General features: G+C 37.3%; 2 protein-coding genes across 4 annotated transcripts in view; one reads left to right on the forward strand and one right to left on the reverse strand.

Annotated features, from left to right (window-relative positions):
• The window catches only part of LOC127800557 (phosphoinositide phosphatase SAC7-like), a 56459-nt gene extending 55009 nt beyond the window's left edge, over positions 1-1450 (reverse strand). The window contains exons 1-2 of one of the 3 annotated variants that reach the window (XM_052335237.1): positions 1093-1450; positions 677-752 (exon numbers count right to left, since the gene is read on the reverse strand). The gene's annotated coding sequence lies outside the window, so the exon portion shown is untranslated. Of the gene's footprint in view, positions 1-331; positions 501-676; positions 789-1092 lie in introns of those variants that run through there. The other 2 variants (XM_052335238.1, XM_052335239.1) reach the window with 2 other exon arrangements.
• Positions 1451-6593: 5143 nt separating this feature from the next.
• LOC127799937 (uncharacterized) lies at positions 6594-13288 on the forward strand. Its single transcript, XM_052334238.1, has 7 exons — positions 6594-6818; positions 6934-7066; positions 10287-10390; positions 10467-10638; positions 10811-10951; positions 11073-11164; positions 11296-13288. The coding sequence occupies exons 1-7, from the start codon at positions 6727-6729 to the stop codon at positions 11846-11848; spliced, it is 1287 nt and encodes a 428-aa protein (XP_052190198.1). The 5' UTR covers positions 6594-6726; the 3' UTR covers positions 11849-13288.
• Positions 13289-13506: the final 218 nt, after the last annotated feature.

A 13506-nucleotide genomic window follows, 5' to 3' on the forward strand; every position in this document is an offset into this window, starting at 1 on the left:
TGTGTTGTTGTTTGAGAGGGGGGAGGGGGGTGAGAAACTTATGGCCTTAGGCTAACACTAAATCCTCTAACCAGAAGAAAAAAAATAAATAAAGTGTCTGGACTAACTGGACAGAATTCACAAAGCTTTTATTCCTCACAGTAGAATGTCAACCCCCTAACTAATAACGACATCATGTGCCGGAAATAAGAATTTCATTGACCCTAAGGATTGAGCAAGTGAACAATTTCTTAGATCTCATATCAGCAAATCTAAACCATGCCTTGGTGACAAAAATTCAACGAAAAGCACCGACAACTTCAGAATCCCAATTCAAGTACAATAATCTTACGGTGATTTCCCAAATTTTGTGATGAAATACTTTGAAAGTTGATCGGCATAGAGAGAAATCGGAGGGGCTTTGGTCCTCACTGTTGTGATCTAAGAGGGAGAGGTGGGTACAATCCTGAACCATCAAAGAATGAAGCCGTTCGATAAATGTAGGATGTGGGGTTGTGATACAATTTATTCCGTCATATTCACCCTGACTGCTATCCAATAAAACCAAGTGATGAATGGTAATTAAGTGAGTTTAAGATTACTTTTAGGAACTCGAAGAAGTGAAAAATATGCAAGAAGAGAGGCAAACTATTGCGGGACGAACAGAGGGAAGAAGAAGAAAAACAAAAGGAGTTACCTTTGGCTTGCCGGAGTTCGACCTTCTCTCCTTCTTCCTTTGTCTGGTCGCTCGCTCCCTCGATCTCAATGTCTCCCTGTCAAAACCGCATGCTTGGTCAGACGGCGGGAATCTAGAAAACAAAATTGTGGGTCATGAAATCAGAATTGCACGCCATGTGTTGGGCGAAATGGTCAAGTGGGTACCGAATTCTCTTGAGATTTGAGCCGCTTGGGTAACAGAAAACCAGAGGAACGAGCTTGGATCCCGGAGCTCAAAGCAAGGCCACAACGCAATTGCCAGCGAAAATTGATCTCAAGAGAATTCGTTCCTCTGGTTTTCTGTTCCCGATCAATTTTCGTTGATCGGGAAGGACTTCCTCTGGCAATTGCGTTGGATTTATCATGGATCTATGCTGATAAAACTAAAAGACTTACCTCCTTGCAGTAGATCGGATCCAAGATCAAACGGGTTGGATTTTCCAAAATCAGCGAATCCAGAGGTGTTCTCGAGAGAGAATGAAAGAGGGGGAGAGAGCAGAATTGGCGAGGGGGAGAGAGAGAGAGAGCAGAAGATAAATCCGCGTGGGGAGGGAGGGGAAGACGTTGCTTGCTGCCACGGAAGGAAAGGGTGCGAGATTGCCGGTCGAGTTTGGAGGATGGAAGGAGAGTTCTTCTAGGCCTGAGCGAGCGGCCGTTGCGGAATGATGATCTCCATTATTATTATTATTGAGTTTTTCCATTCCCCTGCTAATCTGGGGATTCTTACATTTCATGCGGGCATGGTGTTCTTTTTGTTTTTTTATTTTTTTGGAAATTATCACATGCTTTTATTTGTTTTAGAGTTGGCCACAATGGTTTGTGGTGTTGTTTTATTGCGTGTTTACTATTTCTCCTGAAAGAACTCACTGCCTTAAATCTCCATCACTCTTCCTGTAATTTTTTATGGGGTTAATTATTTTTTTTATTTATTTATTTGCTTTCAGGGTGTGGATACGTAAATTGGAATTTTCAGGGGTTGTTAAGGTTGGCAACGTAAATTGGAATTTTCTATCAAGGCATGGATTATTTGATAGTTTACAATTAATTTTATATATTTTTTAAAAAAATACTACTTGTAAAAAAAACTAAGTTATTGAAAGGATGATCGTATGCGCTAAATGACAAAAATACTCTTAACCAATTTATAACTATCGTCTCTGAATGAAGCCCGATCAAGCTTCATTTGTGGATGAAGGGGCTTCATCCGGGCCCGATCAAGCTTCACACTTAGAGGGGGGAGGTAGTGGTTGTTGTGTTGTGCATCGGTTCTCAATCTCACATCGATTGCCCATGGGGCAACCACTGAGCTCATAAGTGCGGTGGAGCTCTTGTCTTTTTGAGAGCAAGAGCTGATCCGTGGCTGTAGGCTGAAGTTGATGCTTTGCATCAACATTTGGCGTCGTCTGTGGGAAACCCTAGACCGAAGGCCTTGGCCGAACTACCCTCTGTCACCCTTGAGATGGTCCGCACCCACGAGCGCCACCACACTTAGGGGAGGGTATGGTGGTGGTGTTGTAGCACCAGTTCTCAATCCCACATCGGTTGCCCAAAGGGCAACCACTGACCTTATAAGTGCGGTAGGGCTCTTATCCTTTTGAGGGCGAGCACTGATCCGTGACTATACGCTTATACTGATGCTTTGCACCAACATTTGGTGTCGTCTATGAAAAACCTTGGGCCTTAGGCCTTGGCCGAACCACCCTCTATCACCCCTGAGATGGTCCACGCCCAAGAGCGCTACCACACTTAGGGGGGAGGTAGTGGCAGTGGTGTTGTGCACCAGTTCTCAATCCCACATCGGTTGCCCACGGGACAACCACTGATATAATAAGTGCGGTGGGGGTTTTGTCCTTTGAGGGCGAGAGCTGATCCGTGGCTGTAGGCTGATACTGATACTTTGCATCAATATTTGGTGTTGTCTGTGGGAAACCCTAGACTTAGGCCTTGGTCGAACCACCCTCTATCACTCCTAAGATGGTCTGTGCCCAAGAATGCCACCATACTTAGGGGGGAGGTAGTAGCGGTGGTGTTGTGCACCGATTCTCAATCCCACATCGGTTGCCCTGGCAACCACTGAGCTTATAAATGTGGTGGGGCTTTTGTCCTTTGAGGGCCAGAGCTGATCCGTGGTAGTAGGTTGATGCCGATGCTTTGCATCAACATTTGGCGCCTATGAAGCACGAAAACGGCTCGGAGGCGCCGTTTTCGATGTTTTCGAACCGTTTCCCATTTTGAAAACGCGAAGATAGCCCGAACGGCCTTCAGAACGTTTCTATAAGTTACAAAAAGTTCTGGGGGTTGTTTCACAATTTACAGAAAATATGAGAAACGTGTTTCACACTTGAAACGCGTTTCCAACGACCACAGTCGCTCACCTGCAGCGAGGAAGACAATGGTCACTGAGAGGCGAGGCGACGACGGTCGGTAGTGAGGCGAGATATGGAGTGTGCAGCGATGGTCGAGGCGAGAGATGATGTACAGCGATAAGTGGCGAAGAGGGTGAGAGGCGAGCGACGGTGGCAAAAACGCTTCGACTGTGAGAGAGGCAAGATTGAATGCGATGGTGAGGGCAAGAGACTCATCGATGGCGAGAGAGGCGAACGACGGTGGCAGAGACGCTTCGACTATGAGAGAGGCGAGACGAAGGCGAGGGTGAGGGCAGGAGACTCGTCGATGGTGACCGAGAGAGGCAGCAATGATGGCAGAGATCGACTATGAGAAAGGCGAGATCGAGGGCGAGGGTGAGGGCAACAGACGCGTCGGAGGCGTGGGTCTCTGAGAGCTTGCGGCGGGTAATACTCTAGGGTAATATTGTAATAGTATATCTAGGGTTTGCAAAATTATAACTTAATATTATTTATAGTATATAAATTATATATTAATTTCACATACACCCCTATATTTTTTAAAATTACAGTTTGCCCCATATTTCCGTTTCCTAACTTTTTTGAAAAATACCGTTTCCGCGTTTCCCGTTTGCGTTTCCATACAACATAGTTTGGCGCCATCTGTGGGAAACCCTAAGCCTTAGGCCTTGGCCGAACCACCCTTTGTCACCCCTAAGATGGTATGCGCCCAAGAGTGCTACCACACTTAGAGGGAGGTAGTGACGGTGGTGCTATGCACCGGTTCTCAATCCCACATCGGTTGCCCATGGGGCAACCACTGAGCTTATAAGTACGGTGGGACTCTTATCCTTTTTAGGGCGAGAGATAATCCGTGGTTGTAGGCTGATGTTGATACTTTGCATCAATATTTGGCGTCGTCTGTGGGAAACCCTGGGCCTTAAGCCTTGGCCAAACCACCCTCTGTCACCCTTGAGATGGTCTACGCCCAAGAGCGCCACCACACTTAGGAGGGAGGTAGTAGCAATGGTGTTGTGCACCAGTTCTCAATCCCATATCGATTGCCCGGGAGGCAACCACTAAGCTTATAAGTGCGATGGGCCTCTTGTCTTTTAGAGGGCGAGAGCTGATCTGTGGCTATAAGCTGATGCTGATGCTTTGCATCAACATTTGATGACGTCTGTGGGAAACCCTGGGCCTTAGGCCTTGGCTGAACCATCCTCTGTCACCCTTGAGATGGTCCGAGTCCAATAGCGCCACCACACTTAGAGGGGGAGGTAGTGGCGGTGGTGTTATGCACCGATTCTCAATCCCACATTGATTGTCCAAGGGATAACCATAGAGCTTATAAGTGCAATGGGGCTCTTGTCCTTTTGAGGGCGAGAGCTGATCCATAGTTGTAGGCTGATACTGATGCTTTGCATCAACAAATATAAAGTTATTCAATTAATATCAACTTTTTAGTCGAATAAATACTCAAGTAGAGACTTGACATTTTATTCAATTACTCAAGTAATGTTTGAAAGTTAGTTACAATTGACTTTCCAAACATAATTACCTGATTAATATTTGAGTTTTACTCAAGTAAAAGATGTGTTAATCGATTAATGAGCGGTTTTATGCCATTGACAACCTAATTTCAGTTTTAAACATATGTTTACTATTTGAAAGCTCATCATCAAGGTTCATCAAAGTTTTGCTTAAATCTGATTATCAAAACATTCTTAAAATCAAATTCAACAGATATTGTTCTCATTGGTGCCAGACATGAAAATTTTACACAACTAATCTTCATAAAATTCCATCTCTGAGGGTAAAATGTTTTGATCATCATAGAAGGAGATGGTTACGGGATAAGAAATTAGGTCATGATAGCATTGATTAGCATTCAACATTGATTAAGTTTTACCTAGATAGAAGTCTCATAAAATTTTTAAAAAAAACTAATAATAATAATGTAAGGTGAATGCCAAACCACATAGATATGAGACACCATTTTTGTAAAAGAGTATGTGCAAAATGGAGACATTAAACTTGATTATTTTGTCAAAAAATCACCCTTAATTGACGATCAATTTTGTCACATTTAAGAGAAATTGGTACTAAAAAAAATATCTAAGTTTGAAAGAAATTAAATCTTATTTTGAAAAATTGAAAGGGTAAGAATAAAATTCACACATTTCAAATATATACATATATATATTAATATACAATTATTTGAATCAGCTCATTTAAAAGACTAAACGTCACCATTCAATCATTTAAAATATGTCAAAATGGAGCATGATTTCTAATCTTCTTCAAATAAGATAAATCGTCTAAATTTTCTTAAGAACTCTCTAGAGTTATTAAGACATCTAAATAGTTAGTAGTAGATGTCTAAATTTTCTCGCATAATCAAAGAATTACTTGACATATTTAAACAAAAGTTAGAGAATTAAATTTGTTATTTTTTTAAAAAATTAAAAAGTACTAGTTCATCTCCCTTGCGATGCATGAAAGTTCATATGTATTGAATTTATTTAAAATTGGCAACCTCACAACCATAAATTCTATCTAGAGGTTTCAAGAACTAAACATTTTTCATAAACTAATAATTAATTTAACATATGATAAATATAAATAGATTATATAAAATAATAAATAATATGACAACATATAATAAATTAATAACATAAATAATAAAAATAAAAAGCATAATAAAATTTTCAAAATAAATACGACAACATATGATAAATATAAATAGTCTACAAAATATTAATTTTGTCAAAATAACTTACACGACTTATTTAAAATAATTCAATTTTACCTAAATAACTAATTTAACATAATCTACAAACTAATTATTTTTCAAAATTAAGTAGTGACATAAATATATATAAAATTTGTACTTTTTTTGCATGGTTTTGAAACTAATTAAGAGTTTTGAGTGGTGACTTTATTGAAAGAGAATGAGAGGTAAATTACGAGAAAAAAATAAAAAAATTAAATTAATTTTTAAAAAAAATATACTTTGTAGTCGGTATTTGGTGGTATTACTTGATATTTCAAAATTTCTCCCGATTTAAAAAAGTTTCATTTTTCTGTAATTTATTTTAATTAAAATTTTATTTTAATATTTAAAAATTAATAATATAGATTAGATCTTGAATCTTCATCTTCATGTACCAGCATGTTTACACATTCTCCAAATACTATTTAACCATGAATAAAACCATTTATAGGTTTTCAGGAATTACATGTTTTTCATAAATCCAATCTTAATTAATGACCTATAAAAATTTTATTTTGGATAAGTAAAAAAATAAATAAAATATAATAAAATATTAAAATAACAAGTGAAAATGGGAGGAAAAAATAATTGACGGATATTTTGTTATAATATATATATATATAGATTTATAATACTCAATATTTTCTAGCAATATTAAACATGTTTTTTTAAAAAATGCAGCTCTTTCATCAATCACACGTGTGGCGTACAACAGTAGACAGCACACCGTCTTCTTCGCACGGGTCAAATCACTTAACGGCTCTTTTTCACGCTCACTCCCAAGAAATGCCTCTCTCTCTCTCTCTCAGTTCCTATTAGGAGACCGTTGCACTCCAAATCATAAAAGCCCGATCCCATTCATCTCCGTATGATCTCTCTCTCTTCTCTGTGTGGCAATTGAAGCTCGAGGGCATGACTGTGGCAAACGTAGCCGCCAGCCATTGCAAGAAAGCGATGAAGCTGGGGCTCTCCCTCATCCGCAGAGGCTTCAACTCCTCCAAATGGTCTGTTTCTTCTCCCCAATTTTGATTCTTTTTTCTTCTTCTTCTTCAGAATGCCATCAATTTTGCTTTACCGTTTCTTGAATTTTAATGATTACTGTAATTTTTCTATGCACAGCAAGACAATGACGAAGATGGCGGTGGCGAGGATAAAGCTGTTGCGGAACAAGAGAGAGGCGCTGGTCAAGCAGATGAGGCGTGACATCGCTTTGCTTCTTCAGTCTGGTCAGGATGCCACCGCTCGCATTAGGGTATTTCTTTTTTGCAAATTTCTTGTCTTTAATTTTTTTTTTTTGTAAATTTCTTGTTTTTAATTTCATTTGCCTCATTTTTGTCCCTTCAATTTCCAGCACTCATTTGAATCTGATTTTCTCCAGATTTTGTGTTTCCCTTCGAATCAGAAACTAATGGCCTTTCCTTCTGTTGATTTTTGGCTTTGTTGCAAATGGATTGTTTCTTGATTTGATTATTTTCTATAAATATCACACCATCCATATCCAATCAAACAAGACTTTTTTCAGATTCACCTTTGTGTAGAAGGAATTATCACAATTGTTCTGTTGGAAGTATTTATAAATTTTGTGCTATTTATTCCATGCTTTTGTTGCTTGCTCGAGCCTATAGAAAGTCCTCTTTGATTTTGGAACTTCTTTTTTCGTGTCATTTTTGTATATATTATAGTCCATTGGCTGCTCAATTTAAACTTTCTTCTCAAGGTTGGCCTCTTAAGGAACCCAATTTCAGATTTACTCAATTAATAATTATTCTATTTATTTTGAACTGTACAACAGATATAAACCAATATTATAGTTTACAACCAAGCAATAGGATCAAATACCTCATGACTCTGGACAGTCAAGCCAAGGCATTCGGTAGCTTTTAGCCATTTTCCTTTGTAACTCTTCTTTCGATTTGAAGATTTGCTAGCTCCCACACTATTCCTTTCAATGGCCTTAATCACCCTGTAGATGCTGTGCAATCACCTCACTGCCTAGTGAACTTGACATTAACTCTCTGAGTAGATGGTTTATGAGGAAGGAGATACAAATGAAGTAGGGGGCTTTGGATGTATTTTCTTCTTTGATTGTTCCTTTTTAAAGAAGGATCAGAAATCATAGTCTTCTCAATTTGACTTGGTCCAACACATAAGCAAAGGGACAAGAGAGAGCCAGTTCTTTTGATTTTTTACCTCATAGATATTGGTCCAACTCCTCACTGCATGGTGCCCTTCACTTTAACTTTCATCCATGGAAGAATATCCGCCCCCGGGGGGGTGGGGGGGGGGGGGGGAGGGTACTGTATTTTTGTTGTTAAAAGAGGGGGAGAAGTCATGGTCATAGTTTTCTTCTCGGTCCCCTGTCATGGAACTTCATCAATAATGGGATAATTTTGTAAAAATCAATGTTGCATTTGTTATACTAACATGGAATATATTGTGGTTAGTTGTTAAAATAACAATTATCAATTTGTTTAGATAATTATCAGTTTATTAAGATAGTATTTAAAAGATTTATCAGCTATCAGTTTGTTAGGGTAGAAGTGTTATTGCTTAGCTAGTTGATTGATAGTTATTTATCAGTTTGTTAGAATAGCTACCAATTTTTTATTTGAGTCAATGTATTCAAGACAATCTTACAGGCATTATCATTCACTTTAGGAGTTTGATCGCCTCTGAGTCAGGCTTCCGCTGAGGAGGTCAGAGGGGTGACTGTTTGTATCAATTTTTCCATTTAGGAGGCTGGTCACCCCAATCCCCATGTTTCTCAGCCTCGAACTCAACTTCTGTTTTGGAGATGACCTTTCCATTCTAGATTTGTACAAGTGCATTCTTTCTTGCATGAGCTATAGCCAATGAGATAAGATTGTAAGTCTTATCATCTTACTTGGACAGCCTTGATTTAGCACAAGCATCTGCAGTGACTAGATACTTTAAAGTGCAAGATGTTGGGCATTTTTTCCACTTCATCTTCCTATGGATTTTGTTCATGTACATTTAGTGTGACAATGGTTGGATAAATAAACTGGACAATCACCAGTTTCTTCCCAAGTTTTTAGGAGTTATTTTATTTTTTTAGCTTTTTTTCTCTGACATATTATGTATAGATATATTTTCTTTCTACAATCTCATGTTCTTATCGGCTGTATGGAGCTTTTAAGGGATAAAAATTTCCATTTTCTTTACAATAGCCAAACTCTTATTGTGTTATATTTCATGGCTTTCATGTTATCCACTTTCTTTCTTTCTTTTTTTTTTGACAAGTGCTCAGACTTTCTTAGGGGCCTGAATTGTAACACCTAGGACTTTTACTTTTTAGAAAATAAATATTTTGTTGAATTTACTGAAGAACAAAGTATCAATTTATTGATGCATGTAAGCATCAATGTGCATTATAGCTGCTCCTTAACTTATATTAGGAGAGATTCTACTAGAATGCATTAACTTCAATTAGGTTCTCATAAGTTCACACTTCTTTAAGAATCATGCATTAATGAGCTGACACCTAGCATGAAACTCGTCAGTCAGGTCAAACATTAGGGGTTTCCTTTCCCATAAGCCTCTTAATCTGGGTGGTGGGATTTCATCTCCTGCCTGACCTCAATTTATTAGGAGTCTTGCATGTAGAAAATTAGATAATTCCTTACTGCTCTATTTTATGCATCATGTTTTCCTTTCTTTCCTTTTTTGTCCCTTGTTTCTTTGGTGGGAAAGAGGGGGAAGGATTGTTCTTGATATCAGTTTTACCATCATGACTTTACTTTCAAGACAAATTTAAGAAGAAGAAATGATTTAAGTAACAAATGAATTCAGCAGAGAGGAAGAAAAAATGACCTAAAATAGAAGAACATAGAAAGAATTCAAAACACAACAAAATAAACCAACTTCCATAAGAGCAAAGTATCAATCCAACTAATTTTGAACTCAACTACAACTATAAAATGTACTTTGACCTGATGTAATGAACCAATTAAGCATACCCTCTCCATACCACAAAATTAGCATACTAGCAAACCCTCTACTTGTCCCCATACCACAACTCAAAATGTACCACTTTTTCCTGGTAACTATGGTTTAGTACCATACAAAAATTAAATTATTAATCCTTTTTTTCCTGATCAATAATTTATATGCTAAATCCATAGGGTTGTGAGCACGCATAAAATTCATATATATTCACGTAGGTATTTGTGATTGATCTAGCCCTGAATGCAGATTCAGCCACAAGAAAATTTATAAAAGAACTTTTGTGTATCCACGTATGCTTGCCAAAGCTGCTGCTTCCTTCTTGTTTTTATCCACCCGCCACCACCCTTTCCCCTTGTCTTGGTGGCATATCTCAACATATCCTGCTTTCGATGTTGTTTGCTAAGTTTCAATTTTGAGTTCATTCTTATTACATCACACCATGCATTTGTTGGTTGTGTAGAATAATTAAAAAAAAATTACATCAACTTATTGTGTTGCACTTTTAGGTTGAACATGTTATAAGAGAACAAAATATCATGGCTGCAAATGAGATCCTTGAGCTCTTCTGTGAACTGGTCGCAAGAAGGCTTACAATTATTGCAAAACAAAGGTAACATCCTATTATTAGGCACTCATCATGAAGGTTTCAAACAAGTGGAACCTGATCTGTCTCCTATATAATCCAGGGAATGCCCCGCAGATCTGAAAGAAGGGATAGCAAGTTTAATCTTTGCAGCCCCTCGTTGCTCAGACATTCCAGAACTGTTGGCAATTCGGGACATTTTTGAGAAGAAATATGGGAAAGATTTTGTTTCCACAGCTACTGATCTACGACCCAACTCTGGTGTAAACCGAATGGTAATTGTTCTTCAGTTTCTGTTTCCAGTCTATCATATGTAAAGCTCCAAAGCACGCTAATTTTTGCTATTGAAGAGCACATATTCTTGCCATTGAACTCTGCAGCGTGGATAATTAATCCTTCAACTAGATTTCCTTGAAGAATTGAGAAACTACTTTCTTTTTCTTACAGCTTATTGAAAAGCTATCTGTTAGAACCCCTAGTGGTCAACTCAAATTGAAGGTGATGAAGGAAATAGCCAAGGAATATCAGATTGAATGGGATACAACAGAGTCTGAGAAGGAGCTTCTCCAGCCTCCAGAAGAGCTTATAGTCTCTCTCTCTCTCTCTCTCTCTCTCTCTCTCTCTCTCTCTAATTTGCTTACTAATATGTGCTTTCTTCTTCTATCAGGAAGTAATTTGCTTATTAATATGTGCGTTCTTCTTCTATCAGGAAGGACCACGTACTTTTGTTAGCGCCTCCAGCCTGCCTGTGAAGCCAATAGCAAAGCAATCTACCGAGACAGACAAGCAGCGAACCACGATGTAATTTGTGAACCCTTTTTGGAACGCTGTAAAAAGTTGTCATTTTTTGCTTTGTTGAAAGTGCTTTATTATTTTATTCTGATATCAATTTTCTTCCATTGTTGATCATGTCTCCGATGCTGATACTCAAGTTGCTCAGAAGGGGATGCGGATCATTTTGAAGACACTGCATCAGCTGCTCAAGCAGCTGCTGAGTCTGCAAAGAAGGCAGTGGCTGCAGCAGAAGCTGCAGCCTATCTGGCAAAGACAGCCCACAACCTCCAGGTTTCCAATAACATGAATGTTTACAGTGTTAATAAGCAAGACCATGGCTCTCTTCTCGACAATCCTACTGGGATTTTCATGCCATATCATTCACAAAGTTTTGGAGGGTCTCATTATTCAAGCAATGAAGACAAAGTTTCCACCAAGGATGCTGAAAAGGCTAATAGGAGACACAGTTACAATGCTGCATCATCACATTCTGATATAAAGTTTGATGAATCAGACTGCGACGAAGAAATTGACCTTGAACATCCACCTTCTGCTGAGATGGATTTACTGCCCAACCGGCCTGCTCCTCAGGTACCTTCAACTAATCTTAAACAGGTTCCAATCCCTAGAATTCATCCGAAATTGCCAGATTATGATGGACTTGCTGCACGTTTTGAAGCTCTCAAATATCATAAAAAATCCAAAACATAAATGCATCAACTGGTGATTTTTGCAAATTTTATCTTCAATTTTATTTTTGCATTATGCATATATGATATTAGATGTTCTAAATAATTTGGATTACAAGTGTTTACTATATTTCTGTACCATGTTCTTGAACTTCATGTTTGCTGCTACTGCAAATTATCTGGGTTATATTGAAACACAATTGTTTAAGTTTGTGTTTCTCCCTATAATATTTCAAGTAGAAGTAAGTCCTTAATAGCAATGGTACAGTTATTTATCTTAACTAGAATGTTATAGTTCAAGTTGTGAAAATGGTCTCGGAACGCTATACAAAACAGGTCAACGGTATAATGTAAATGATTTTTTTTTTTTTTTGAAATGTAAAACTAATTAAATGTGTGGTATGGTTTTTTAAGTAGTAGAAAAAGTTTGTGAGATGAATTTTGGTGGACTTTTAAAAATTCTGCATCTACATTAACCTTCAGTGAATTGGGAAAACTCAAAAAAGCCCCAGATGGGCTCTATTTCAAGCACAACAATGGCCAGATTCAACACTGTTGGTTAATGCTATACAAAATTCATTTGAAGAAGAAAAAGGGAATCAAATTGACTTACAAAAACATTGTTTGTGATGTCATTCCACTTGTTTTGTATAAAATTTTTATATAAATATCATCTATAAAAAATATGACATAGTGTTACTATTCTTAGGGTTTCTAAAAACATTGAGTGAAAAGATGAATCACATTGACCCATTTATAAAGAACACTATCACATCATTTTACAAATTTTTGTACAAAAATTCCATATAAATGTCATCTTTATATTATAAAACCTTGACACATAGTGTTACCATTCTTAGCATTTCTAAAAACTCTTTATTGAGTCATAATCATGAAAATATTATTGTCTCATCATTTTGTAAATTTTTAATTTTTGTATAAAAGTTTCATCTAAATGTCATCCTTCTTTTTGTAAAACCCTTGACATAGTATCCTTTTAGGGTTTTTAAAATTTTTATTGATTATTTTGAAATCCATAAAAATATAAGTTGTTACAATTGGGGATTTCAGATTTATGCAATAAACGCACCTATAATGAGCGTTTATATAGTTTAAACTATAAATGTTTGATAGTAGGGGCAATTTTTAAAAAGAAATAAAATCCCTTGCCAACAAACTTGCTTGTGTGTCATTCATGCCTATAGTTTGGGAGGCTACTGTTTTGGTCATATTAGTTAATCAAAAAACTCCATAATTGGTACAATATGCCTTAATAAAAGAATATCTTTACATCCTTATTTGTAACAAATAGATAAAATATACAAGGATAGTGGGGTTACATCCTTATTTGTAACAAATAGATATATATATATATATATACATGCACACCATATAAACATGCCTTCAAAGAGATTTTGAACTCTAATTTGTTTTTCAATTTCCCTACTTCTAAAGGTTTGTAGCCCTTTTGCCAAATATAGAAATAAACTTAACACTAAGTAAATTTTAGGCAAGCATTTATAACCCATTAATTGAAAGGCCACGGAGGGGTTCAAGTGTCCAAACATCCTACAAAAATGACCCTCCTCCTACACCAAGGACACCATTACTTTTATACAAATTTTCAGAGCAAAAGCACTTGAAAATGGAGCAGACAAAATGAACAGCTACAACTTGAAC

This window comes from Diospyros lotus, chromosome 4 (assembly GCF_014633365.1).
Source record: "Diospyros lotus cultivar Yz01 chromosome 4, ASM1463336v1, whole genome shotgun sequence".
Lineage (NCBI taxonomy): Eukaryota > Viridiplantae > Streptophyta > Magnoliopsida > Ericales > Ebenaceae > Diospyros > Diospyros lotus.

Coding starts and splice junctions, on each gene's coding strand:
- LOC127799937 (XM_052334238.1), top strand. CDS start 6,727: ATGACTGTGGCAAACGTAGCCGCCAGCCATTGCAAGAAAGCGATGAAG. Junction 10,952..11,072: donor AGCCTCCAGAAGAGCTTATA/GTCTCTCTCTCT, acceptor TTCTTCTATCAG/GAAGGACCACGTACTTTTGT. Junction 11,165..11,295: donor GACAAGCAGCGAACCACGAT/GTAATTTGTGAA, acceptor CTGATACTCAAG/TTGCTCAGAAGGGGATGCGG.